At 36.4% G+C, this 27,906-nt stretch overlaps 1 protein-coding gene across 9 annotated transcripts in view; it reads right to left on the minus strand.

Moving 5' to 3' along the window:
- Positions 1 to 27,906, minus strand: part of ABCC9 (ATP binding cassette subfamily C member 9) — a 159,377-nt gene that overhangs the window by 129,471 nt on the left and 2,000 nt on the right. For 7 of the 9 annotated variants that reach the window (XM_040235321.1, XM_040235325.1, XM_040235320.1 and 4 more), the window contains exons 3-11: positions 24,072 to 24,233; positions 22,618 to 22,759; positions 16,314 to 16,435; positions 10,788 to 10,954; positions 9,518 to 9,760; positions 6,101 to 6,295; positions 3,848 to 4,000; positions 3,200 to 3,355; positions 2,493 to 2,627 (exon numbers count right to left, since the gene is read on the minus strand). In XM_040235321.1, coding sequence (XP_040091255.1) covers positions 2,493 to 2,627; positions 3,200 to 3,355; positions 3,848 to 4,000; positions 6,101 to 6,295; positions 9,518 to 9,760; positions 10,788 to 10,954; positions 16,314 to 16,435; positions 22,618 to 22,759; positions 24,072 to 24,213 — 1,455 coding nt within the window. In that variant the 5' untranslated portion in view covers positions 24,214 to 24,233. Of the gene's footprint in view, positions 1 to 2,492; positions 2,628 to 3,199; positions 3,356 to 3,847; positions 4,001 to 6,100; positions 6,296 to 9,513; positions 9,761 to 10,787; positions 10,955 to 16,313; positions 16,436 to 22,617; positions 22,760 to 24,071; positions 24,234 to 27,906 lie in introns of those variants that run through there. The other 2 variants (XM_040235327.1, XM_040235329.1) reach the window with 2 other exon arrangements.

Consider the following 27,906-nt stretch of genomic DNA (forward strand, 5'->3'; position numbering starts at 1 on the left):
TGTCAGAGTTTATTTTTTGGAGGGCTCCAAAATCACTGCAGATGGTGACTGCAGCCATGAAATTAAAAGACGCTTATTCCTTGGAAGGAAAGTTATGACCAACATAGATAGCGTATTCAAAAGCAGAGACATTACTTTGCCAACTAAGGTCCGTCTAGTCAAGGCTATGGTTTTTCCAATGGTCATGTATGAATGTCAGAGTTGGACTGTGAAGAAGGCTGAGTGCTGAAGAACTGCTGCTTTTGAACTGTGGTGTTTGAGAAGACTCTTGAGAGTCCCTTGGACTGCAAGGAGATCCAACCAGTCCGTTCTGAAGGAGATCAACCCTGGGATTTCTTTGGAAGGAATGATGCTAAAGCTGAAACTCCCAATACTTTGGCCACCTCATGCGAAGAGTTGACTCATTGGAAAAGACTTTGATACTGGGAGGGATTAGGGGCAGGAGGAAAAGGGGACGACAGAGGATGAGATGGCTGGATGGCATCACTGACTTGATGGACGTGAGTTTGAGTGAACTCCGGGAGTTGGTGATGGACAGGGAGGCCTGGCGTGCTGCGATTCATGGGGTCGCAAAAAGTTGGACATGACTGAGTGACTGAACTGAACTGAACTGAACAACTTGGATTAACTGTAGAGACATGGCTGATACAAAAGCTTCTCTTTAGTCAACTCTATCAGTTTCCTCCAAATTCTATTAGATTTACTAGGAAAGTACAGTATCATCTGTGAACTCTTAAAAAGAGCTGCAGAGTGGCAAAAGGTAGATAGGAAGAAGCAAAAGCAGCAAATGATCTGATTTTTTTGAAGTACAGTTGAGTTTTAGTACTGTGTTAATTACTGCCATACAACATAGTGACTCAATTATACACACACACATATACATACATACACATTATTTTTTAAATGTTCTTTTCCATTATGGTTTACCATAGGATGTTGAATACAGTTCCCTGTGCAATACAGGAAGACCTTGTTGCTTATCCGTTTTGTATATAAAACCTTGTATCTGCTAACCGCAGCCTCCCACTCCATCCCTCTCCCAAGCCCTTCTCTTTGCGAACCCCCTGTGTTCTCTGTGTCCCTGATTCTGTTTCTGTTTCATAGATTAGGTTCATTTGTGTCATATTTCGGATTCCACACATCAGTGTTGTCATATAATATTTTTCTTTCTCTTTTTGACTTACTTCATTTAGTATGATGATAATCTCGTCACATCCCTCTTGCTGCAAATGGCATTAGCAAATGATCTGATTTTATTCATCTTTTTGTCTCTTGAGGCTCTTAACTGCCTATCCATGATTGCTGGTGAGTGAATGACTATAGTATGAATGGCAAAATGAGAATCAGATGTTAGATTGTCATGTCCCCTCTTTGAGTCTCTCTTCCATACCTTTCTGTATTCATGTCCTAGAGTCATGAGGAACCTCACCAGAAGCAGCAGAAAAAACAAGTGATAAAAACCATTTGCGTGACAAGGGACTTGCCTGTCACAGTGGAAACACCAGGTTGGAAAACAATCCACCAGTGGCAGCATCTCTACATTTCATGCCTGATTTATAGACAAACTTGCTCATATTTAATCAAACTTTATTTCTAAACATGATGTCAATAATTTTATTATTTGCAAATACTTCTTTAAAAGAAGCCAATTCTTGCTCAAAGAAAATGATTTCATGGCAAACTGAAGCCTGTGTGTGTGTGTGTGTGTGCGCGTGCGCTCAGTTGTGTCCAACTCTTTGCGACCTCACGGACTGCAGCCCACCAGGCTCCTCTGTCCATGGAGTTTTCCAGGCAAGAACACTGGAGTGGGTTGCCATTTCCTACTCCAGGGGTTCTTCCTGACCCAGGGATCATCTTTTGCATCTCCTGCATTGGCAGGCAGATTCTTTACCACTGTGCCACCTGGGAAGCCCAACTGAGGCCAGAAAGGGTCAATAACTGAGCTTTTTCCTACTTGCCAAGTTGACCATAAACATACTCAGGCAGAGCAGCTGCTACTGAAACATTTCAGTGTAACTCCATAGCTCATCACGTGGTCTGACTCAACCCTCAGAACATTTAATTTCAGAAGCACTAAGTCTTACCCTTTATTTATTCCTTGATCCATTTGTCCCATGTCAGTAGTTGACATCCAATATATATGTAATCAAATGCACAAGTAAGTGTATTCTCTAGTATATGCTAAGTGTAAGTAAGTGATCTGCAAGAGCTAAAGCCTCATCATCACATCATGACTTGTAAAAACATTAGGCTTTGTGGTGGTATTTAGCGTTTAAGGTCATTAAATCTTAGATGTCAAATCCACTTTTAAAAACTGTTGTGCAACCCAGAAAATGCACATTCACTGCCCAAGAACGGAAAAGAAATATTGGTATTTCATTTCAATATAATGATTTCCAAAGAACCCTGAGTGGTATTAATTTCCTATATATTTAAAAATGAAACCACATTACTAGATTTTCCTAATAAGGTTTCCAAGAGATGTTACTTACAAGAGTGCTCTTCTGAGCTTCTGCCAACTTTGTAGCAATGAAGTATTGAATTGGCGCGAGGAGCACAATGACTGCAGCACCAACCAAAGCGCTGGACCCAAGCAAGTTGTAGAGCAGGATCACTCCCATGATGATCTAAAGGGAAACACAAGGGAAGGGGTGAAAGAACAGGCATGTGGGGACCACTGCATAAAAGGAAATATTTTTTAGTGAAATTGTAGTATTTCTTAATTATTAAGTTTAAAATTTTGAGCACGCTCTAGGAGACAGTGATGGACAGGGGAGCCTGGTGTGCTGCCATCCATGGGGTCGCAAAGAGTTGGACACGACTTAGCAACTGAACAACTATTAAGTTTATTTGGAAGTCAACTCAGCTGTGACTGTAGGATTTCACGATGATTTATCTGGGGAAGGCTAAGTAGTAGGAATTTATTTTTAGCAACATGATGTGTACAACTGGTGTCGAACCAATTTACTACATGAAGTTGCAGAGGGGTCCCAAGACGCTTTTGACCAGAAACAGTCATCAAACTTTTAAAAGGACACAAACTTTTTCTGGAAAATGTTGTCATCCATCATAAATCAGCATTATTCCGTATTTTCTTGGAATTACACTAGCTTTTCAAATAAAAAAGCAAACTAATTTAAAAACTGATAATTTCTTATTATTTCCTCAGCAAATAAGAATCTTACTCATATTGATCTACCTGAACAGGCATGGCCCATAGATTGGGACACAGGAACAAGAACCACATGAGCTGATTGGTTTCAATGGCGACCAAGTTATTGATCTGACCCAGGGTCATCTCACCCATGGATAAATTAGATGTAGAAAGCCGAAGGATTTTATTATATATCATGGCCTGCAAAAAAGGGAAAAAAAACATATTTGAAGTTCAAATTTTAAAAATCAACACTATGCTTATTTATTTGCATTAAAAATCTAAGATTTTTAAATTTTCTGAAAAAAAGGAGAAAACCCTATAATGCCATCTTAAGTCAACTATTATTTTTATTTCAGCATTGTTACTTTTAATCCTCAACTAAATACAAACTTATTTTTCCTAATGATATTATCTCAACATATATTCAAATTTAAACATAATCTCTGGGACAAACAGTAACAGAAGTAAATAAATGCAAGATTTCAAAATATGTTAAATATTATTAGAAGTATTTTTAATTCAGTGGGTTTATTAATCAACTTTATTTTTTTTTTTTTAATTAAGTAGATCCTGAAAGTATTGACGTCATAATATCAAACTGAAAATGGAAGGAGAAAAACAAAACTAAATTCTCAACTATTTCTATCACTGAATGGTTTGTGGTCAGGATCCTTCAGAGCTTGTACGTACCAGCAAGGCTCCACGCAGGTTAATGCCAGTCTCAATGGTCACATAGTAGGAAGCCTGCAAAAATGTCCTTTGCAGAATAAGAGCCAAGAACAGAAGAACTGCTAGAACATAAGCATTTTCAAGAAATTCCTTTGATGAGAGGGTTTCTAAAGCCTTATCCCAAAACAAAAAGAAAAAAAGATATAAATTAAAACTATTCATATACCAGCATATAGTTTACATTTATCAAATAATGCATGGTTGCTTAACATAAAAATTCAATGTCTTTATAATATAGCAGTAGAATGAGTCAGAGCAAGGCGATTTTGGCTTTTTCTCATAATGTCAACAGATACAAACACAAACCAGTTGAACATAAAAAATTTCAAATGGATCATTAAGATTGTTGGAAATGCCTGATCGTAGAAAAAAAGGTACATTAAAATTTTTTAAAGTTAATACATTTTCTACAAAGATATAGTCTACCTTGGTTAACTGGAAAATATTAGTAGTAAACCAAGACAGAAGTTAATTTAGATTGTATGTAATTTAGAAGTAGAATCTACAATGTCAGCAAGACCAATGGGACAAATATACAATTTCCATAGCCTTATTAATTTAAAATAATAAAGTCTACACAGTTGACTTTTTCTGATCTTCATCTTAATTCATATAATGAAAACATAATTATAAATGGTAAAAAAACCATAAATTGGCTATTTTGCCCAAAAGACAATTTCAGTGACAAAGCATAACTTTAAAAACTATTTCATTCAGATTATAACTGAAGACATCATAAGAATATACAAATTGATAACTTTTTGTTTGTAACAGTAGCATATGGTCACTTGTTTGTTAGAAATGAGGGAAAAATAACAGATAAACACAACATGTCAATTGAGCCACTTTTTTTTTAATGGTTTCAAACAGTTAAATTCTATATATTTCTGGTCCCTTCCTTGTCTTTCTGGGGGATACACACAAATGTGTAAATTTTCTTCTTTCTCAGAAAAATACATGGTTAATACATATAAGTACAGGGATGATTGGATACTATGTGGAATTTCAATATCTGTATATGATCAGGCTAGTAGGGATAAAACATCACAAACATGTATTCAATGGTAAAGTAGCTGTTCACATTAGTAACAATTGAGCACTAATATATGCAAGGAATTGGGTTTTGAGGGCAAAAATGGGAACTTCATAGTCATTCTGTTTAGAGAGCTCACAATCTAGAAAGATAAGCATATCCATAGATGACATGCTCATTATAAATAGCATTTATGGCAAGTGCCAATGTGAAGCGAGAATCAAATTCCACCAACAAGGACAATCAGAAAAAGCTTCAAGAGAAGGCAGCATTTACTGAAGGCTTTAGAAATACGTACAATTCCAATAGGTAAAAAAAGAGGACTGGAAATCAGATTGAGACAATAAAAAAGTAAAACTGATTCATCTGGACTAGAGTTTCTACATGTGAAACTAGGGAAATCAATTCTTATTTTAGAAGGAAATTGGGAAGCTCATGATGCAGACTTTCTTAAGAACAGAAAATATAAGGTTGTAAATTTATAACAGCAAATGTTTTACACTATATAGTCCCCAGTAGTAACATAACGTCTAATAAAGATATAATGTGACTTGACCTGATCATTATGAAACAAGGCGATGGCTTTCACTATATAGGAAACCAAATCAAGTCACATTGCCCACTTCACTGGTCACTGAAAGTGAAGTCGCTCAGTCATGTCCGACTCTTTGCAACCCCATGGACTGTAGCCTACCAGGCTCCTCTGTCCATGGGATTTTCCAGGCGAGGGTACTGGAGTGGGGTGCTATTTCCTTCTCCAGGGGATCTTCCTAACCCAGGGATCAAACCCGGGCCTCCCACATTGCAGACAGACTCTTCACCATCTGAGCCATCAGGGGGAGAAAAGTGACTCATGCATGAAAATTCTTTACAGGATTGCTAAAAAGATCTAATAAAATAACCAGTGTGAAATTTCTGAGCATCATTTGCAGAACACAGTAAATGCTATTAAATGTTTATAGCCTCTGAACCTGAGAAATAATTTTGTTGGCCAAATCCATTCAATGAATACATAATGTTTTTCTCTACAAGGAAAATTACAGTTTTCATTCTTTTAAAAAGCATTCAATTCTCTGTTAATAAGATTGTCTGCAATGCTCATAAAATCGCATTTTTAAAAAGTAACAATTAAAAGAAATTTGCCAATAATATATTTCCATTCAAAGGCACCACAAACTTACTCTTGTTGGGTTATTTGTTTCATTCTGGGTTTCATTTACACGCTGAACTATTCCAGAAATACAGAGAGGTCCGGCAAAACCCAGTAAGTCAGCAAGATAACGAAATGTGCTACTAAGTAGAATTGGTCGCCCGAAAGCTCTATACATTGCCAGCCATATAGATGGAGTCCGATTTGGGTCATCTGCCACTTTTTTCTGAAATAAAAAAAATTTGATGAACCAAAATAAAATGATAAAGTGGCAATTAATCTTAGCCACTATGGAAATCTCTTCTAGTATTTCTGATATTTTAAAAGATAAAAATACATGTTACGGAGTCACTTTCAATATACTACATGTAGTTTGGTATTCCTGCATTCTTGCAACCAATAGATAATTAATTTTTAAGTATATATATCCATTTATTTAGCTAATTATTTTAATTTTGAACACATTCCAAAACTTTATATGTATGTAATATATATATTTCATTCTTAGTGGCTTAACAATCTGTTGGTTTCTGCTGTACAACGTCAGCAGAATGTATGTAAATATACATACATCCCCTGCCTCTTCAGCCTGCCTCTCATCCACCCCCATTCAACCCCCCTAAGTTGTCACAGAGCACCAGACTGAACTCCCTGTGTTATATAGCAACTTCCCACTAGCTTCTATTCCCCACATGGTAAAGTATATATTTTAATGTTACTTTCTCAATTCATCCCACCCTCTCCTTTCTCCACTCTGTCCACAAATCCATTCTCTATGTCTGCATCTCTATTCTTGCTCTTGCAAACAGGTTCATCACCATTTTTCTAGATTCCAGATATATGCATTACTGAATGCATTTTAATGAAAGAAAGAGAATGAAGAGTAGGCAAATTTTCAAACATTTTGTATTATTTTTATTTTGTCAAAGGATGACCCCAAATTTCCAAAGTAGAAATTAAGCTTAATTCCCTTTGATTTAGAAAATGAATATATCAGTTATGAATATTATCAAATGATGCTGTATGGAAAATAGTGAAATACAAAGTACAGGTTATTGACAGTCTAGTTAAGATTTCTGAAGTTTAGTTAAGATCTAAGATATTAGGTCACAAGAGATTAACTTATCAAATCATTACAAGCTAAACAAAAGAGATCATCCTGAGGTAGGAGACAATGTACCTCTGGGCCAGATACCTGGTGTTTGTCAGGTGGAGTAAAACTGAGCTTTTGTTTTCACCCAGACTCTCCAAAGACAAAGCTAGTAGCAAAAGCTGAGCTCTGCTAAAGCAAAGAGATAAAAGTACCCGCTCTTGAGGTCAAGGAAGACTTCCTGTTTGCACATGTGCCAGAAGGCTTCTTGGGGGTTGAAAAGGGAGGGGAACCCACCCCATAAGTGTGGACATGCACCATAGACCTCTGCGGTGGGATCCACCTTAGAGAAAAGTTGCTCACACATCTTGGGGAGGGTCCATGGACCAGGCAAGGGTGAAGAAAGAAACAAAGTAATTGGCCAAAGGTAAACAAAGTCCCAGAGAGACTGTCTTATATAAGTGATTTACATCACCTCTGTACTGAGCTCCTCCTCACTCAGGATGCTCCAGCTCCTCTCCGCGTGTGTCTCTGTGCCTAGCTTCGGACATCCTGCCCTCCTCCTCACTAGAGAGGATGCCCATACCCTTTTCCTCAGGGTGTGTATCTGCCCTGGTTCTGAGTTAGATAAACAAACTGTTTCCCTGGATGCTTTCCCACGCATTGTGCTATGTCTCTAACAATAAACTTTGTACCTGTTATTACAGTTTTCCCCTCCTTGAAACATTCTTGCTTTCAAATAGGGGCAAGAGCCAGGGCCACTATGCTTCTGCCTCTAGCTCCTGGTGGTCTAGTGGCTAGGACTCTTGGTTTTCATCCAGGTTACCCAGGTTTAAACCAGGCAGGGAACCCCACCCTTCAGGACCGCTCATGTCTCTTCAGGCTCTCCCTCTGAGATCAATCCTAGCTTCAAACTGTTTTTTCTCCAGGTATTTCCTGTCTCCATTAAATGGGGTCAATATTTTTTAAAGTTACGTTAGACTTGTGCCCCCTAGTTATTACTTAAAGAGATGCAAAATGAAGAATGGTATATCTACTTATGCCAACTTGTGGCTTCACACTTCTATAATCATTTGTTGAAAAGATTTCAAGACCTGAACAATCATAATTACGTCTTGGCAAAGAAGCTAACTCAATGCAGTGGAGTTCAATTGTGTTTCATATTCAACTCCTTGTGAGATGAATAATTTTAAAGCTTACTGATATTTAAGCAAATCTGTGTTATAAAGAGCATTCAGAAAACTAAAGCTATGCTTAGACTATATTATTAATCTTTATTTAGAAGTTGTTAAAAAACTATGCAATACTTTTCCCAGAGGTGAAACCAGAGAGATGACTCAGGTTCATCTGTAGTAACCATTTCCTGGATTACTAATTTCATAACACACATTTTGACACAAAACAGAGGTCATTTTCATCATTTACCATAAATGCTTTGTTGATCTAGATTTAGAACAGCCAAAAACTCTTTAACTGATCCACCATACAGTATTTCCTTCCAATGTTGGTATAAATGTTCATATTTTAATTACAATAATATTTGTAGGTGACAGCAATATAAAATACATCTACCACTGTGAATAGCACACAAGACTACTGAGAATGATAAAAAGACAAATTGAAAATATCCAAAGAGTCTCATATTTAAATCTTTAAAGGCAGTTATAAATACCCACAGAAAATACCAGCAGAAATCAATTTTGCCAGACATATAGAGTGATACATGGAATAGGCAGATTGATGCCCCTTTATTTAATTTAGTTTCCCAATTTGGAAATGCAGAGTCCAAGTTTTAATTAATATTTAATTTAAGGATTTTCATTTCTCAAAAGTTATTCCTGGATATGATCTATTTTCCCTTTAAATAATAAAACTGTCAAGATACGTGAAACAAAACAATGAAAAATCCATGGATTATTAATATTAAGCACTCTCTGTCCCTCCTCATGTAGTGACTGGGCAACTAACATAACATATTTCATTGGCTTTTCCAGTATATTTCCAGCAGCCCAGTTAACATGACTCAAAACTACTGGGAAAGACAGATGGAGAAAATCTGCTCTCCCTAAATATTATTTACTATTATTTAAGAGAATCCACCGGCAATGCAGGAGAGGGCTTTGATCCTTGGGTCAGGAAGATCCCCTGGAGAAAAGAAATGGCAACCCACTCTAGTATTCTCTGCCTGGGAGATCCCATGGAGAGGGGAGCCTGGCAGGCTACAGCCCATGGGATCACAAAGTCAGACATGATTGAGCAACTAAACAACAAAAGCTTAACATTATTTAAGCTTAGTGCCTTTGTATTAAGAAGCCCATTCTCTACAATCATGGACATGAAAAACGGTTACTGACTTACCTTTTGTTCTTCATATGCATCTTTCAGACAAACATAGTTTGTTACTGCTCTCATTGCTATTGGTAATTTTCCAATTGCCTTCAGATCAATGGGCTTTTTATGAGCAGATATGATGAGCGTGTTCATCCACCAGTAGGTTGCTTTTGACAATAAATTCACGAACGGTTGGAGAAACCTCACACCCAGATCCTGGAGGTCTTCAGGGGGCTTTACTTTCTGCGGGTTCACGAAGAACACATATCTCTGTGATAAGAAAAATTCCAGAGTAACAATTAACCTAATTCTTTTTCCACATTAAAAATAAATTTTTAACCATTTTTACAAATTTCATTTCATGAGGCTAATCTTTATATTTTCATACTTCTTTCCATCCCTTTCTGAAATGTTCTTTTGAGAAAAAAAAATTCCCTTTTATTGTGACTAGATTCTAGTTAAATTCCAGAATTTCATATTTAATACACTTAGGTGAATGTTAAAATATCAATTATTTCTTTAAAAGAGTTATCACTAAAAATCAGCCTTTTATGATATCCTTTCCTGATATTTCATGATATTTAGTCAACTAAATGAAGATTTTTACACTGTGCAGATTGCTTAAATGTTTTATCAACAACATTGTTGAGTCACTCTCTATTAATTTGTGGTCTGGCTGATGTTTGCTGTTTCCACTATCCATTGCAACATGTATCTTGCTATTCATAGCAAATTCAGAGTGCTCTGACAGAAAATGAACATTGAAAAACAGGTCACTGGTATGTCACACAATGTAATAGGCAGTGTTATGTGAACACGTTTGTAATCACAGAACAGGTATGAGATTTGATCATGTACCTTTTTTGTAAAGCTAGAGTTCTATCTACAGAAGTTTCTTCATCAATGAAATGAAGAAAGTGGATTAAGTTATCTTCTTATCAGCTTGCCATTTCTGAGAATACACTAGTTTGATTGAGCCAAGTTTGCTTTGGACCAATTACAGGTGGTGGAACTTCCTAATGAAAACAGTTTAATCTATAATATGGACTAAGCATATTGTTTGGCACATCCTAGGCACTCAATCAATATTTGCAAATGAATCGATAGATTCCAGGGTTATATTAAGATTTCTGGAAAATTAATGGTCTGAACTTAATAACTGCTCAAATTTATATTTGTACACATAACTGATATATCATTGTATAGGCTCTTGAATACTAATGATGCCAAGCTGACCATGATCTTTAATATTTGCTTCTGAACTCCAGTAACTAAACAAAAATTATTAGATACCTACTCTGACCCGAATGACATTGATCTCCACAGCCATCAAGAGTCCATTCAAAATGACCATTATGCCTGTGATGCAGAAACGCAGGTTTGATATTCCCCAACCAGACTGCCAATATTTGACCAGCTTTATGGTTTTTGTGATAAAGGCCATTACCCAGTACAGGAATAAGGCTGGAAAATTAAACAGAAAAAAGATACAACCCATCACTGCTATTTTTAAAGATTTGACTGAAGTCTCAATATAAATACTTTTTAATAACAAAGGCAATTTAAGATATTCTATTTTTAGATAATGAACAAAGGCTGCAATCCCAACAGATATGATATCTTCATCATTGCCAAACCTTATTGGCTAGAAGGAAGTCACAGGTCCACTCACACTCAAGGAGAGAGAATTATATAGTATGAACACCAGGCAGAGATAATGGAAGGGGTATTTTCACACCCTAAGATGTCTAGACATCTCCAAACATTTGGAAACTAAACAATACATTTATAATTAACCATATGTTAAAAAAGAAATTCCGGGGAAGTTAGAAAATATTTTAACTAAATTATAATGAAAATACTGCAGATTAAAATTTTAGGAATTGTAACTTAAACAATACTGAGATGAAAATTTATAGCTTTAGGTATTTATTTTAGAAAAAAAAAAAGATCCAAAATCAATGACCTAAAGTTTCCACCTTAAAAAGGTAGAGAAAGAACAATGAAGAAAATGAAAAAATGAGAGATAATAGTAAAAAGCAATAAAACAGAAAAAGAATAATTGAGAAAATAAACCAATAAGGCTGACTTTTTTAAAAGATCAAGAAAACTGATAAGTCCCCAGCTAGACTGATCAAGAGAACAACACAAATGACCAATATTAGGAATATAGGAAAAATTATCCCTATATCTCCTATGTACTTAAAATGGATAATCAGGGAGAATCTTGAACAACTTTATGACAATAAATCAAAAAAATGTAGATGAAACAGAAATTTTCTCAAAAACTCTAATTATCAAAACTGACGTAAATAGAAACAGATACTCTGAAGAGTCTATAATAAATAAATTTATAATTTAAAATCCCTCCTTAGTTAAAACTCCAGGCCCAGATAACTTCATTGATGAATTTTACTGAATTTTTAAGAAATAAAATTAATTTCACACAATGCCCTTCATTAAAGAGAAATAGCGAGTATTTTCCAATTCATTTATGTATCCCAACATATAAAAACCTGGCAAAACTATTTTGAGGAAAAAAAAAAAAAAACAACCAATATCCCTCATGATCGATGTAAAAACCCTAACAAATAAACTCTAGCAACATATAGCACGGATGACAAACCATGACCACGTGTGGCTTAGCCCAGTATGCATGGTTTCTTAATCATTTGAAAAATCAATCAGTGAACACCAGCAGAAGTACCTTAACAGAAATATAACAGTTACAACTGATGCAGAAAAAAAGTCTGTCAATAAAATACAATAGCTACTCATGATTTTTTAAAAAAAGAAACCTCTGAGAAAGCAAAGCTTTGCATAGCAGCAAACTTACTCACTTGATAAAGTCTTATATAAAAAGTCTATATCAACTCTGTAATTAAGTACAAAAGATTACTTTTCCCCTAAAATCAGGAGCTAGATAAGGATTTCCTCTCACCACATTTATTCTGCATTTTACTAGAGATTCTCCCTAGTGCAATACAGCAAGAAAAATAAAAAAGAAAGCATAAAGTTTGAAAAGAAACAAATATAACTGCCTCTATTTTCAGATGGCATGTTTCTTTATGTAGAAAATCCCAAAAAACTTACAGCGAAATAAGTTAAAGTAATTTTAATTATTTTTTAATTGAATTTCCAAGGTAGCAAGATGCAAGGTCAATATTCAAACCCAATTGCATTTATACAATGGCAGAACAATTGGAAAATAAAAATTTTAATACAATTCAATTTATAATAGCAATGGTAAAACAAAAAACCTAGTAATAATTCTTAGCAAGACATAAAAGACCTTTACATTAAAATTTAAAAAATATTGCTACAAGAAATGAAAGATCTATAAAAGTAGATAATAAACTGCAAGACTTGACATTTTTAAGATGTCATTTTGTCCCCCAAATTGTTCTGTTCATTCAGTGCAATCCCTACCAAAACCCCACCAGGGATTTTTTTTTTTCAGTATAAACTGATAACCTGATTCTAACCTGCATATGGTAATGGAAAAGAATTAAACTATCCAAAGTAGTCTTGGGAGAAAAACAAAGAAAACAAGCTATATAATCATAACACATGACTTCAAGACCTCCAAAGTTATGGTAATCAAGACAGAATAGTGATGACATAAGAGTCCATGAATGGATGAAAGGAATGGAAAATATAAAGGCAAGAAATAGATTATATTTAAACAGGCACTCGCTTTAATCTTTTACAAAGGTCCCAAAGCAATCCAATGAGAAATGGAAAGTCTAGTATGCAGATGGTGCTCAAACACATAGAGGTACATTTGGAAAAAAAAGTAACTTGCCACCAACCTTATATACCATCCACACAAATAACTTCAAATGGGTCACAGTTCTAAAAATAAAAACTGAAACTACAAAGAGTCTTAAAAAAAACACAAGAATATATGTGGGAAATATATTTTGAGGGAAGGCAGAGATTTCTTAAGAGACATAGCAGTAATTTTACATGAAAAGATAATAAATTTTACCACATTAAAATTAAAATCTTCTGCTCATCAAAAGACCCTATTAAGTAAATGAGCTTGCAAGCCACAGACTGGGAGGGAAATATTCTTAAAACATGTGTCTAATGACACAAAATACTGCTACAGCTGAATAATAAAAATGCAATCCCATAAAAAGTGGCAGGAGATATGAACAGGCACTTCACAAAGATAACAAATGGCCAATAAACTCATCAAAAGTGCTCAAGATCATTAGTCAGCAGAGAAATGCAGATTAAAACCACAATGTGTTATCAGTAAACACCAGCATGGCTAAATTAGAAAATCAAGATCTTCAAATGGATGTGAAACCACTGGAATTCCCGTACGCTGTTAGTGTGTGTAAAATAAACCACTGAGAAATGATCTAGTAGTTTCTCACAAATATAAACATTTATGTATTTACCCTCTGACCCCGCAACTCCTCTCCTAGGTAGTTACCCAAGAGAAATAAAACATATATTCACATACAAACACAGACAAAAAAACCCCTTGCACATGAATGTTTATAGCAGCTTGTTTTTTTTTATGATAGTCAAAATCTGGAGACAGTCCAGGAAACTATTAACAAGAAAATGGAAAAACTGTAGTGTATTTATGGAATATTTGTGGTATATAATGGAATATGACCCCAAAATCACAAGAACAAAATACAACTGAAACTACGTTATGGATGAACCTCCAAAAATTCTGCTGAGAGAAAGCAATCTTAGAAGAGTTTATACTGTATGATTCAATCTATGTGAAGTTCTACAACAGGCAAATCTAATCTACAGTGAGAAAAAAATCACATTAGATGTTCTGCTATAGAGATGAAAAAAGGACTGATTAGTAAGGGGCACAAGAAAATTTTCAAGAATGATGGCAACACTTTAGATCATTACAGAGTTATACAGGTGTGTGCATTTAGTAGATTAAGATTTCTATACATTGGCATATAAATTTTATCTCACAAAAAGAACTGCAAATATTTAACTTTAGCTAATAATGTGCATGCTGAAATAATTAAGAAGTGATGAATATACTTTAAAATGCATCAAAAAATTAGGATGAAGTGATAGATGGATAGAAGAAAGCAGATATTTGATAAAATAAATAGAAGAAAATAATAGAATTTAGGTGGTAGGAAAATGAGTATTCATATAATTCTTTCAATTTTCTGTATGTTTGGTGATGTTTATAATGTAATGTTGGGACAAAATGACTAGTTCTGTGTTCTAAAAATGTGTGACTGTTCTAGATCCAAATATTTCTCCCTCATGCAAAGAGTTGACTCATTGGAAAAGACCCTGATGCTGGGAGGGATTGGGGGCAAGAGGAGAAGGGGACAACAGAGGATGAGATGGCTGGATGGCATCACCGACTAGATGGACATGAGTTTGAGTGAACTCCGGGAGTTGGTGATGTACAAGGAAGCCTGGCATGCTGTGATTCATGGGGTTGCAAAGAGTCAGACACGACTAAGCGACTGAACTGAACTGAAAGTAAGGAAAAAGTTAGATGAGCTTTTAATTCTATAAGTCCTTTCATAAATATGATCAGATTATGCCCTCTGCCTTGTATCTACATAAAAATTTAGAGCAGGATTCTGACTGCATTTCTCTCAAAATTTTATTAAAATACACATTTCCTTTCTAATCACATCTTATAACTCATATCCTCATCAGTTTTTCAGAAACATTGTCCAGAGTATTGAATTCTCAATGTTACATTTATTTTTGCTGTTGCCTTTCTGGGCATCCACATCAAAAGATTTCTCTGATAATGTCTGCTTACCATGTTGAACCAAACAGCTTTCTATTAAGATAATTAGGATTTGGGCAAGCCTTTTAAATTAATATTTAATTCTGACAACTTGTCTTTGTTTGATTACCTTTACCAAATCATATAATGTGATGCAACACAGAATTAAATAAACAGCACTTATCACTTATTCACAGCAAATTTTGATGCCTGCTGGATATGCAAATAAAATATTTGCATGGTTTAATTATTCCTTTTCCTAATTGCAGTAGTCAGTGTCATTTTCATCAAATAGCAATCAAACCAAATCCATAAACCTTAGAAAACTAGACATTCACACAAACACATACAATCTTGCCTACCATTTTAGAGGACACAGAGGCCCCTGCAGCCCATGCAAAATCCATGTTCTGTAATCTTCATCTCAGCTTTCTGTATGAAAGTGTCCATTAAGGAATGCAAGGATGGATCAGAGTATTGTATTTATAACTATTTGGGATGAGGTCAATCATTTCAGCATAAAGCAGAATATAAAAGTGGGAAAACTTTAGACAGTCTCTGATTTCCACAGGACAAGAAGGCAAGAGAGGCTTAGAAAAAATAATGCTAAGCAGGATGCCAAGGTGAGGGGCTGTGCTGGGGGGGGGGCAGCTGTTGCTCAGGACAGTATTGTTATTAGCATACAATGGAGCACACTCTGCTGGAAAGAGCCTCCCGCTGTGCCCCTATATCTGTCTCGACAGAAATCCCAAGAAGAGTGTGACATGCCCACAGTATCCATTATGAAAGACTTGGGTCTTTGGAAATGCCTCAAGACTCCCAAGCCAGAGTCAGAAATACGCAGAAATAGCTGAGGTGACTTGCTCTTTAGATGTCCTGAGGGGATGGAGTTTTCACAGCCTAGAGCAATAAACAACTGACTTCATCTCCACATTGAATGGGAGACTAAAGAGAATTAATTATTATGGTTTTCCCATGCCTTCCAGTCCAACGGGTGCTGAAAGCATTTACTCTGAGGAAAAAGAAAACCAAATAGTTGTTTGGGAAAAAACAACAGCGCTTGATCATACTCACCTAAAAGTAACTTAGGAAAATTTGATGTTTCAATATTATGATAATATACTATGGACGTGGTGGTAGCCACAAATCCCATCACCGCAGGCATGAAGAGGTGGAGATGCCTCGACTCCCGCCGTCTACAGAGAGTGGCACAGTGTCAGTGTCTACAGCTGAAGGTTCCAGACAGTTTCTCATTTTTGCTTCCAGTGTTTTCATTAAAATGCTCCCTTACCAATATTTAAAATGCAGAATGAGGTATTTTAAACACAGAATGCTAAGAGCACATGGAGAAGGCAATGGCACCCCACTCCAGTATTCTTGCCTGGAAAATCCCATGGACGGAGGAGCCTGGTAGGCTGCAGTCCATGGGGTTGCTAAGAGTCGGACACGACTGAGCGACTTCATTTTCACTTTTCACTTTCCTGCATTGGAGAAGGAAATGGCACCCCACTCCAGTACTCTTGCCTAGAGAATCCCAGGGATGGGGGAGCCTGGTGGGCTGCCATCTATGGGGTTGCACAGAGTCGGACACGACTGAAGCGACTAAGCAGCAGCAGCAGCAGCAAGAGCACAAATAAGGAAGACTACGTTGAGTGCTCAGTTACTAAGTTGTATCTAACTCTTTGTGGCCCCATGGACTGTTGCCTGCCAGGCTCCTCTGTCCGCGGGATTTCCCAGGCACTGGAAAATGGTTTGCCATTTCCAAGGGATCTCCCTGACTTAGGGATCGAACCTATGCCTCCTGCATGGGAAGGCAGACTTTTTACCAATGAGCTACCAGGGAAGCCCAAGGAAATATAATTCTGCTGAAAGGGTTTATCCTATCATGGAGAGTTAGATAAATACAGCTAAACAAAACATTACAATGCTTACAACAAAAGCAAATAGATAGCTATTGCTATATTGAAGGGCAGAACTGCTGAAATAATTTAACCTAAAGCGAGTAAAAACAATAAACTGAATATGAACTCTACTGTATGGGAAAGTACATTTATTCTTTTGATAGTTTTCCCAAATGTTATGGTCTTCAATGGGTTTCCCTTATGGCTCAGCTGGTAAAGAATACTCCTGCAATGTGGGAGACCTGGGTTTGATCCCTGGGTTGGGAAGAACCCTTGGAGAAGGGAAAGGCTACCCACTCCAATATTCTGGCCTAGAGAATTCTAAGGACTGTATTAGTCCATGGGGTCGCAAAGAGTCCGGACACGACTGACCGACTTTCACTCACTCACTCCTTCATGGTCTTCAGTGATGTCTCCACGCTCACTAATTCATTCAACACATGCATATGTTTGTTGGTCCAGACACTGCATTAGATTGTGGGATACAAGAATGAACAAGATAAGATATAGTGTCTATGGTCACAAAATCTAGAGTCCTCTAAGAAGAACAGCTAGAAACAAGACATTATAACATAGGTGAAGGCACTGGGAATTCATGAAGAACTAGTGCCTGAGACAGAGAAAGCCCTGAAAGAAGTGACTTCTACGCTGAGACTGTAAGAATGAAGAACTGCTACCCAGAGGAGGGATGGGAAGACTGCTCCAAGCAGAGAGTCTAGATATGTTCAAGAGCTGTGGTGCTGTTGTTTAGTTGCTCAGTTGTGTCTGTCCCCTTTGCAACCACAGGGACTGTAGCCCACCAGACTCCTCTGTCCATGGGACTCTCCAGACAAGAATACTGGAGTGGGGTTGCCATTTCCTCCTCCACTGGATCTTCCCGACCCAGGGATCGAACCCACGTCTCCTACATTGGTAGGCAGATTCTTCACCACTGAGCCACCTGGGAAGCCCATACATTCAAGGGTACTTCGAGCAATTCAGTGTGACTGCAAGGACGTGATACTTCATTCTGAGGGCAACAGAGAGCTTCAGTTAGATCAGAAATATGCCAGGACAGTGTGCAGATAGCCCTCAATTCCATTTGTATTAAAAATGCCGTACAGCTAAACATTTACATTTTCTCAAATGATTTAAATGTATTAATACACAAGTGATATTAAGAAGAAAGTAAGTAGTCTGAGAATGCGGGAAAGAGAAACAATTTAGGAAGGTCATATCAGAAGAGGTACAGCTGACAATGGGAACTGAAATATAAAAAGGGAGCCACTCATCAGGAAACTGGTGGAAGAGCACTTAATAAGCAGGGAACAGAATGGGCAGTTTAATGTCCCTTAAATAGAAAGTCTGAGTTTGGATATATTATGAAAGGTATGGTAAGGAGCTGAAATCTAATCTTGCAGAAAACATGAATACTTTAACAAGGAAGTGGTACCATCAGATTAGGGTTTTAGAAACAGATCAATCTGGTAGTAGTAGTAGTAGTACGGATAATGGAGTTGACAGGTAATATGTGTCTGAGGTGAGAGGAGAGACACAAAGGAAGGAAAGTAGTTAGGAAACTATGGGGAGAGGCCTGATGAGAGATGATGAAAGCCCAAGTTAAGCTTTGGCAGCAGTAACATGGAGGAAATAATACCTTCGGAAAAGACTGTCAACATGGATAGTACTTTTAACAGTGTTTGAGTATGAGTGTGATGGTGATGGCAATGGGGAGAATAATCCCCAGGGTGCTTAAGTCGATGATGGTACGATCAAATAAGATTTTGAGAGGAAAAGCCCATTGGAGAGAGGAAGCTAATATATTTCAACAGGAATGTGTGGATTGTGAAGGTTTCTAATAAATCTGCAAAAGAAGCTGTCTAACAGGCAAGTGTATGCAGAGATTTGAAGTCATGAATACTGAAAGGATAATGAATATGTGATAATATTCCGATCATGTAAGAGTTGGCTTACAAAACACCAACCACATCCCAGAAATAGTTCAAATAATCAAAGAGAAAAAATAGGAAATAAATATTTCATCAGTAAAAAATTTAAAATGCTTCTGCTGCTGCTGCTGCTGCTAAGTCGCTTCAGTCGTGTCCGACTCTGTGCGACCCCATAGACAGCAGCCCACCAGGCTCCCCCATCCCTGGGATTCTAATACTCTTTAATTATTAAAGAAAAGAAAGAGTAAAAAAATAATATTTAGAAAATTTTAAAATAAGTATATTACCTGTGATGGCCTATATAATGCAGTTTAAAACCATACCCAGAAGAAAGTTTGTAATCTTAAACAAATTTAATAAGAAATTATTATAATAAATAAATAAAGTGATCAATTCAAGTTATCTTGAAAAAGAATAACAATCATCAGTAAGGAAGGCAGTAATGAAGGATTAATAAAGACAGCAGAAGCTACAGTAAGGTTTATGTTTATAGTATTTCTTTTTTAGTGATTTTTAACCATACTAGTACTTTTATTAAGATTCCTTTCATAGCATTACTGTTCTCCTTACAAAATAGTATAGGTTTTGAGGGTGCCCCAAACTCTATTCTTTCCTTTAACTTCTACTATTTTTTGGAGAAGGGAATGGCAATCCAATCCAGTGCTCTTGCCTGGAGAATCTCATGGACAGAGGAGTCTGGGGGGCCACAGTCTACGGGGTTGCAGAGGGTCAGACACAACTTAATGACTAATACTATACTACACTACTATTTTTAGAGAATAATTTGCAGACTTCAGTATTCTGGTATATATAATCAAATGGTAGATATATAGTATTGAAGCATATACATCCCATTATGGTAGAAAATCTTTAGTCAGGAAAGTTCAAGAGAAAACCAAAAACTATATATCACAGAAAACAAACAATTTCAAAAAAGAGAAAACGATGGAAAATAAAAACCTAAATGAAAACACAGTAATAGTGATTTTAATGCACACTTTTATAATTTGAAGAAAAATAAAAAATAATCAACACAAGGACTTGAGTAATCCAATCAGTAAATTCTTAATGCTTATTAATTATATTAATTAACCAAATATTTGACTATTTTGAAAAATGCTGATAAATTCCCAAAGGCATCCATTTAATGAATGACATGCTTTAGTAATAAACTAATCAAATTATACTGAAGAGCAAACTAAAAATGATTCCTAGGCCTAGAAGGGTTTCTCCACCAGAATCACAAATTATTTAGACAGAAGTAAAAAAGAGAACACTTCTTATGAAAACCTGTGTAAAACAGGATGTTTCAAAAGAAAAATCAATAGCTTTAACATTTGTATTACTATTAATTTTAAAAATCCAATATTCAATTAGGAAAGTCTTTGCATTATTTCACTTATAGTGAAACTACAGTGAACATCTGTGGTATTTTAGGTAAAAAACAGTTCATAAAGTTTTGTTTTAAAAAAAAGAAAGAAGGAAAGAAGGAAGGCATAATCAGCAGGGTCTTAATATAATAAGTGTGTTAAAGAGGAAAAGATACCCATGAAAGTGTCATTAATGTTTTTTGGCATTCTTGTAGAAGAAGCTTCCAGACTAGGACAAGGTAAGAGAGAAACCAAACCAAATCTTCCAGTTATTCAGAAATACTGGAAGATGTCTTTTTTTTTCCCCCCTTGTCTTGCCTTATAGCTTGCAGGGTTCTTAGTTCTCTGACCAGGGATCGAACCCATGCCCCTGGCATTGGAATGTGAAGTCTTAACCACTGGACTGCCAGAGGAGTCCCTGAAGGATGTCTTTTTAGGAGTTCTGGATGAAAAGGGCAAGGATAAGAGTCTGTAGCTAAACAATGGGAGAGGGTACACAAGATCAAGAGCATATTTCTACTTGTTTTAAGCATGGGTCTCTTGCATCACTACCACTATGAAACAGGTTTCCCCCATAAGTATATGTCCTCATTATTAGCACAGCCTCTGTCCTAAAGTCTCTGAACCTACACATCAACCATGAGTCTGGAAAGGAGGAGCCATCTCTCCCTACTTGACATCAAGTTTTTAGGACTCATGGGACTTCTACTATCTTCCACTTTATACAAACACATAACCACATGGAGAGTCAGCCCATATGGTAAGGGAATTAAAAAATGAAGACTAAAATTGGCTATGCTAATACAGCATAATATAAATATGCCAAAGAGTTGTAAGCAATTCTCAATAAAATAATGGCTGATAAGCTTCTAAATGCTTGGAGAGGAGACTTAGGGTCTTTAATTTTCCTTTTCATCAGAAACCAAGATGTGCACATAAATGCAAAGAACTGTCATAAAACATTACAAAATAGATGGCTCCATGACAAAAGTCTCCAAGTTTCACCCCTTGTTAATTGCAACAGAAAAACATAAACAGATGTCAGGGGAGGTTCTTATTAGATTAGAAGAAAATGAGTTTTGAAGCTTTCATTTCATAGACTTTAGAGATCTCTTCCTGTCAATTCTTCAATGAAAGATACACCATTTAGCATAATTTCATAATTAAAGTTTTCCTATTACTTGAGTTGATTTTCTATTATTATGTAATAAAAATATTATCATGCATTATGTTCAGCTTTATAAATAGAATTCATTACATTCTGCTTGATATAAACATCTTTTATAAAAAAGACAAAATTCCTTTAAAAATAAGGGTTTTATAACAAATCATGATTTTGAAATAATTACGTACTCTGCCTCAACTTGTAGCCATACCTTCATTGATTCTCAGATTCTTTTAATGCCTGCCTCATCTATCTCTGCAGTTTTACAAAATAAATAGAAATATCTGAGAACTGGTTATATATTTATACATAAATACATTAGACTTGGATGGCAAGGAGATCAAAACAGTCAATCCTAAAGAAAATCAACCTTGAACATTCCTTGGAAGGACTGATGCTGAAGCTGAAGCTCCAATACTTTGGCCACCTGATGCAAAGAGCAAACTCATTGGAAAGGACCCTGATGCTCTTAAAGATTAAGGGCAGGAGGAGAAAGGGGCAACAGAGGATGAGAAGGTTAGATAACATCACCAACTCATTGGATATGATTCTGAGAGATAATGAAGGACAGGGGAGCCTGGCATGCTGTAGTCCATGGGGTCGCAAGGAGAGGACACAACTTAGCGACTGAACATCAACAACAAATATGCCAGTTAGAGCTATATGTTAATACAGACAGTCATTCTTACCATTTATATTTGTTTTGAAAAATAAGATTATCATTGAGGTGTTTAAATGGAGAAAACTTTCTGCTAGTGCTATGTAGATAAAGAAACAGAAAGCACAGCAATGAGCACAAACCCCAGAGATCTGAACTTGTGTTAGCAGAGAAAGAATACAGTACAGAAAACACAGGACAATATGCATGTTTATCACGTAAAATGGGTGACTGCTGTGGTGCCTAATAAGGTATAACCAAAAAGTTCAGGCTGACTTGGTATGCTCTTAGCTACTATCCATATCAACGTGTCCACTAGGATAGCGTAATCCCATTAACTAAATGGAGTCACTTACGAATCTGAAACAATGCCTTCTGCTATTTCACAAACATGCACAAACAGGAGGGCAAATGTAAGGATCCATCTCAGGTTGTGTCCAGGAAAATGAAGCCACGTGTTGTGATGAATTTGTACCTTCGAGCTTTGACTCCCCCACCCTGAAAAAAGGAGGAAAAGAAATAATTAATTATAATCATGGAAATAATTTACATTGTGATATGCTTTACAGATCAGGGAGAGAGGGTCCTAAAACCTTATTCCTTTCTAGAATAGCAACAGAAATCTTTCTCTATTTTCATTATGTTAGGAAAAAAAAAGGAATAATTTCAAAGGATTTTTCCAAGCTTGCCTAAGCTAACACATCAACTTTGCTGTCTAGCTCAGGAATAACAAACTCTGGGTGACAACCTGATTATTTCATGCTCATCACAATTCTTACCGACAGATCTCATTCATTCAAAAGAAAAATAAATATGATGATGTTAATAAAAGCAATTCAAAGTCTCAGATCTTTCAAAAGATGGGATCTGTGGGAGGCCTAACCAAAAAAATAAAATGGCCATATTTGGTGACAAGATTCAGGGCCCACTGGCTGTGTCAACTCTTACATGCATGTCATGGAGTAAAAATGATAACCCATGACTCAGCCGGCACCATTCAATAATGCTACTGACATTTTCTGAAAGAAAGCTAAAGCTTTGTTCATTGATGAGATTTTAAGGAGGCTCAAGAACATTATCGGTTCACCCTTAGTTCTTCATTGAAGAAAAAAATTAAGTTACCAGATTATATGTTAGAAAATGTTGATGGTTTCCCCTCAAAAACAGCGCAATGCCAACTCATATATGACGTGCTAAGACCCTACTTCTGTCTCTTGTCTCCGCTGTTTTTTTTTTTTTTCCTTCCTCTCAAATTTTCAACTATAGATGAGAAGTCCCATAAACTTCAAGAATGAATAGGGTTGGGAGGGGTATGAGTGCTAAAAGTACTGAAGGAAGAAATTTCTGTTTCTGGACAAAACGGACCCCTGAAGCATTCTTTGAAAAGAATATTGATTCATCTCTAAATTGTTTCCAAAAGAACTTCATTATTTGAAAATTAGTTACATTTAACATATTCTACTATAATTTATGTTATTAAACTCTTCCAGGCTGGTTCTGGCTTTCTTTGCTTCACTATAATTTTCCTTATACCTGATACTTCTTTGAGATTTATTTGTGATTTCTCACTAACCCAAATAGCCAACATTATGAATAGTCTGCATTGTTAGCCATTTCTCTTTGACAATGTTAATTTCAATTCCACTTGGATCAAATACCCTTTTGCCAGCTTCTGTGTCCCATTGCAGAGATGCGAACAACACTGCCATAACCACTGCTCTCAATAAGTTAACTGGATGTCAGAAAGGAATTATTAACCATAGAAATACAATAAAAAAGAATGTTCTACTTTGGTAAGTAGGTTACTTACCAATGAACAATATTGGGAAAGTGATAAACAGCAGGAAGACATGAGGAACCAGGTTAAGGGCATCCACAAAGCAGGGATTTTGTAACACACCATCATAGATATTATAGGAAGAAATGTTGTTACCGCAGAATGAAAGGCTCATTTCTTCTCATATAGTTCACTCTAAAAGGGAGAGAAAGGAAGAAAAGCCTCTTACTACAAAATTCTCCTTCATTAAGTTATAGCCTTGGTGGTGGTGGTTTAGTTGCTAAGTTGTGTCCGACTCTTGTGACCCCGTGGACTGTGGCCCACCAGGCTCCTCTGTCCATGGGATTTTCCAGGCAAGAATACTGGAATGAGTTGCCATTTCCTTCTCCAGAGGATCTTATGGACCCAGGAATCAAAACCAGGAAGACTCCTGCATTGCAGGCAGATTCTTTACCAACTGAGCTATGAGGAATATAGCCTTAAAGAGGTATTATTTCATAAAATTAACCCCCTCTATCTTTGTAGCTGAAGAAATAGGAAATCTTTGTGGTCAAAGTTATTTGAGAGTTACTTAGAAAAGCCTTATACATCCTATAAGGACCACTTGTCAGTAGTTTTTTTTTCCTGATTAAAATATTCCATTTTAATTTGGGAAATACATTATAATGGATATCTACCAATAGTGCTACCTTCAAGGAGTGTTTGTCTAAATAAATTATCAAAAACCAAAAATGGCTGTTTATCTAGAAAAAGGAGGGGGAAGATGAAACTGACTGAAAAGTCAAAATGCTGTAATATCAAATCCTTTCCCATGGTCATTCATTGAAAATGCTTTCACAAACAACTTCAGCTGAACACAATTTACTGCAGCATTTCATTCACTGCAGGAAATAGTAATACCAAGAGAGCAATGTGGAGTCCACCAGCATACAGCCTTTCTCTGAACAACAGCAAAATCAAGTGTTAAAGACTAATTAAATATAATTCAAGTGACAAGATAATGAAACTACACAGGTCCCAGAATCAGACAATATTTTTACACGCAAGCTTTGAAACAAAGGATGCCTTTTTATTGGAGGGCTGCATTCTATCAGAGGAGACGTGGACAAGCTGGGAGAAGAAACAGAGGACAAGATTACACATGGTCTTCTTGGCCATCGTGGGAGACGGAGCTTCTGCTCTGGCTTCTACTCTGAATGCAGTGGGGCCACTGAGAGGGTGGAGATGAAAGGAGTGACAAGCTCTGACTTGCATTTTAAATGAATTCTTACTACCGTGAAATGCCACCAAGAGTTTTAGAGTTCGGAAAACTTTATAATGCCTACCATTTCGTTGCTCAGTCGATTCTGACTCTGAGACCCCATGGACTGCAGCAAACCATGGACTGAGCAGTCCCCCTCATGGACTGCAGCACTATTTATTCAGCACCTACTAAACTCTGCGAACTTTGCATATACCATTTAAGCTCTCAGAACAATGAAGCAATATCTGTGGAGCTCTTCAAATTTTACAGATGATGATATGGGTGTTCAGATGGGTTCAGTAACTTTCCAACCAGTAGAGTAGCTGCAATCCACACCCACGTGTGTCTGACTATAAACCATGTTCATTCCACTTCATCATATAGCTCCCGACTTATATTTTTTAAAGAAACTTCTTATCTATTCATATTAAAATAAGTAGTATTTTATGATTTCAACCTCCCTGGACTTTGTTTCTTTTCCATATTTATGTCACCCTGGATTCTGAATTAGATTATTCAAGGTTGGCAATGATTTGGATAATTAAAGTGGTACCTCTTTCTCTTCCCTTTCATTCATAATTGATTTAGCAATGGTCATGAATCATATAGTTTCCTAGAAAGAAACAAAGTATGTTATACAGAAAAGATAGGCAGCAGTAGGCAAACTACTGGAGAAACCAAATTTTAAACAAAATTTTTATAAAACATATGAATAGAAGGACTAGTTAGACAGTCTGTGTGTTGACAATCTGTCAATGGTCATATGGAATTCTTCCCATACATTATTTCTGGTAATACTTTTTTATATGCTCTCTAGTAAAGATCTTTTTTCATCTTTAAAAAAAAAATTTATATTTTAAAAAACCCTCAAGATCAGCTTATACACTTGCCAAATCCTTCCCAACTGTTAAGATTCTAAGCTTAATAAGAGAATCAAAAGGACTTGAGCTTTTTAAACTATCAATAAAATGGAAATTCTGAGTTTTATAATTATATGTTAGATATTTCTGATAAAAATAGAGAAAACAGAACTGAAAAAAAATAGCTTGTAATGGAATTTTTAAGACTATTTCCTTTACTTAATAGAAATGATAGAAGGAAACTTTAAGCTCACTTAATTGAAAGGCACGCATAAACTGTTTCCTAGAACTAACTGGGAAATTCTTTTTGCCTTTTTTTTTCTTTGCTTACTTCTTTTTTTTTTTTTCTCATTGCATGTGCATGCTCAGTCTTGTCTGACTCTTGTGACCCCATGAACTGTGGCCCGCCAGGCTGCTCTATTCATGGGATTTCCCAGGCAAGAATACTAGCATAGGTTGCCATTTCCTTCTCCAGTGGATCTTCCTGACCCAAGAATTGAATCTCCTGCGTCTCCTGCACTGCAAGTGGATTCTTCACCTCTTGAGCCATTGGGGTTTCCCATTTTTCTTAAACTAGTTTTAAAATGTTATTGAAAGTTATAGTATTTCAGTGCTATATTCAATGCTAAAACTTGATATTTCATCATGATCATTAAGGCAGCTGCTAAAATATAATCTGAATTTGCAAAACATATATATATATATATATATATATATATATATATATATATACTTAATTAGCTATAAGTACTGCCTGCCGGTTATCTAATCAATCCTGAAACCTACCAATTAAGTAACCTTTGGATAAATCTGTGTAACTGTGGAAAAAAAATATCAGAGAAGCACAATAACCTGAAAAAGTCCAAGAACATTTTTAGCCATGCACTTGATGTCTCGAACTTCAGGCATTATTTAAGTATAAAAATATTTATTGATGCTGACCATGCAACTTGGGCACCAGGAATTCAACAGTGCACATAGCAGAAAGAGCCCCTATGGTCTTAGGCTGTATAAATCAGACTAGACAAAACCAAAAGGTCTTGGTATAATGTAAAAGTTATGATTCAAAAAAAATGGGAAATACATAATGACATAATCTCACTAAAGTGCATATGGGTAGACTAAAAACTTTAGAATGCTGTTTTCCTTCTGCCATAATCTTAAACCTCACATTTCCCCTTGGCTCCCAATCTGCTCACTGTCTCTCACTGCATCTCTCCTTTTGCTTTTCCTTCTGCCTCTTCTTTCATCCTCTTCCCCTTGCCCCTTAGTCCCCTCCTCCAGACACCTAGCCTGCATGTGGCACACTTTTAACAGCCAACTCTTCTTACAACTCAACATGAATAAAGACAGGGAGAAAGTAAACTTACTGTAGACCTGTTGACATTATTTGTGTTCACCCGAGGCATTTTATTCAATCAGGATTTTTAAACTAATTCTTATATCTCGAACTATCATTCAGGGTTTCCCTCCTGGAACCCAGGTTAAGTTGGGGATACTTTGGGAAGGTATAAATTGCTGCTCTCCCCAGATAAATGCCCTCACGTGACATCTGACAGCGCCGCCCCTTCCAGCTTTCTAGTTCAGCCAACACTGACAGGCCCCAGCATCAAAGAGGAGAGAGAGAGGGAAGCAGGCCAGAGAAGAAGACAGGCCATTTTTCTCCCCATAAACATAAATCCACAGAAAAACGTTCAAGTGTTTATGACAGTCGATAGGGTTGGAGAATTTGACCCCGGGAACTTGAAACACAAACACCAAAAGT

The sequence above is a fragment of the Oryx dammah genome, unplaced genomic scaffold (genome assembly GCF_014754425.2).
Source record: "Oryx dammah isolate SB20612 unplaced genomic scaffold, SCBI_Odam_1.1 HiC_scaffold_29, whole genome shotgun sequence".
NCBI lineage: Eukaryota > Metazoa > Chordata > Mammalia > Artiodactyla > Bovidae > Oryx > Oryx dammah.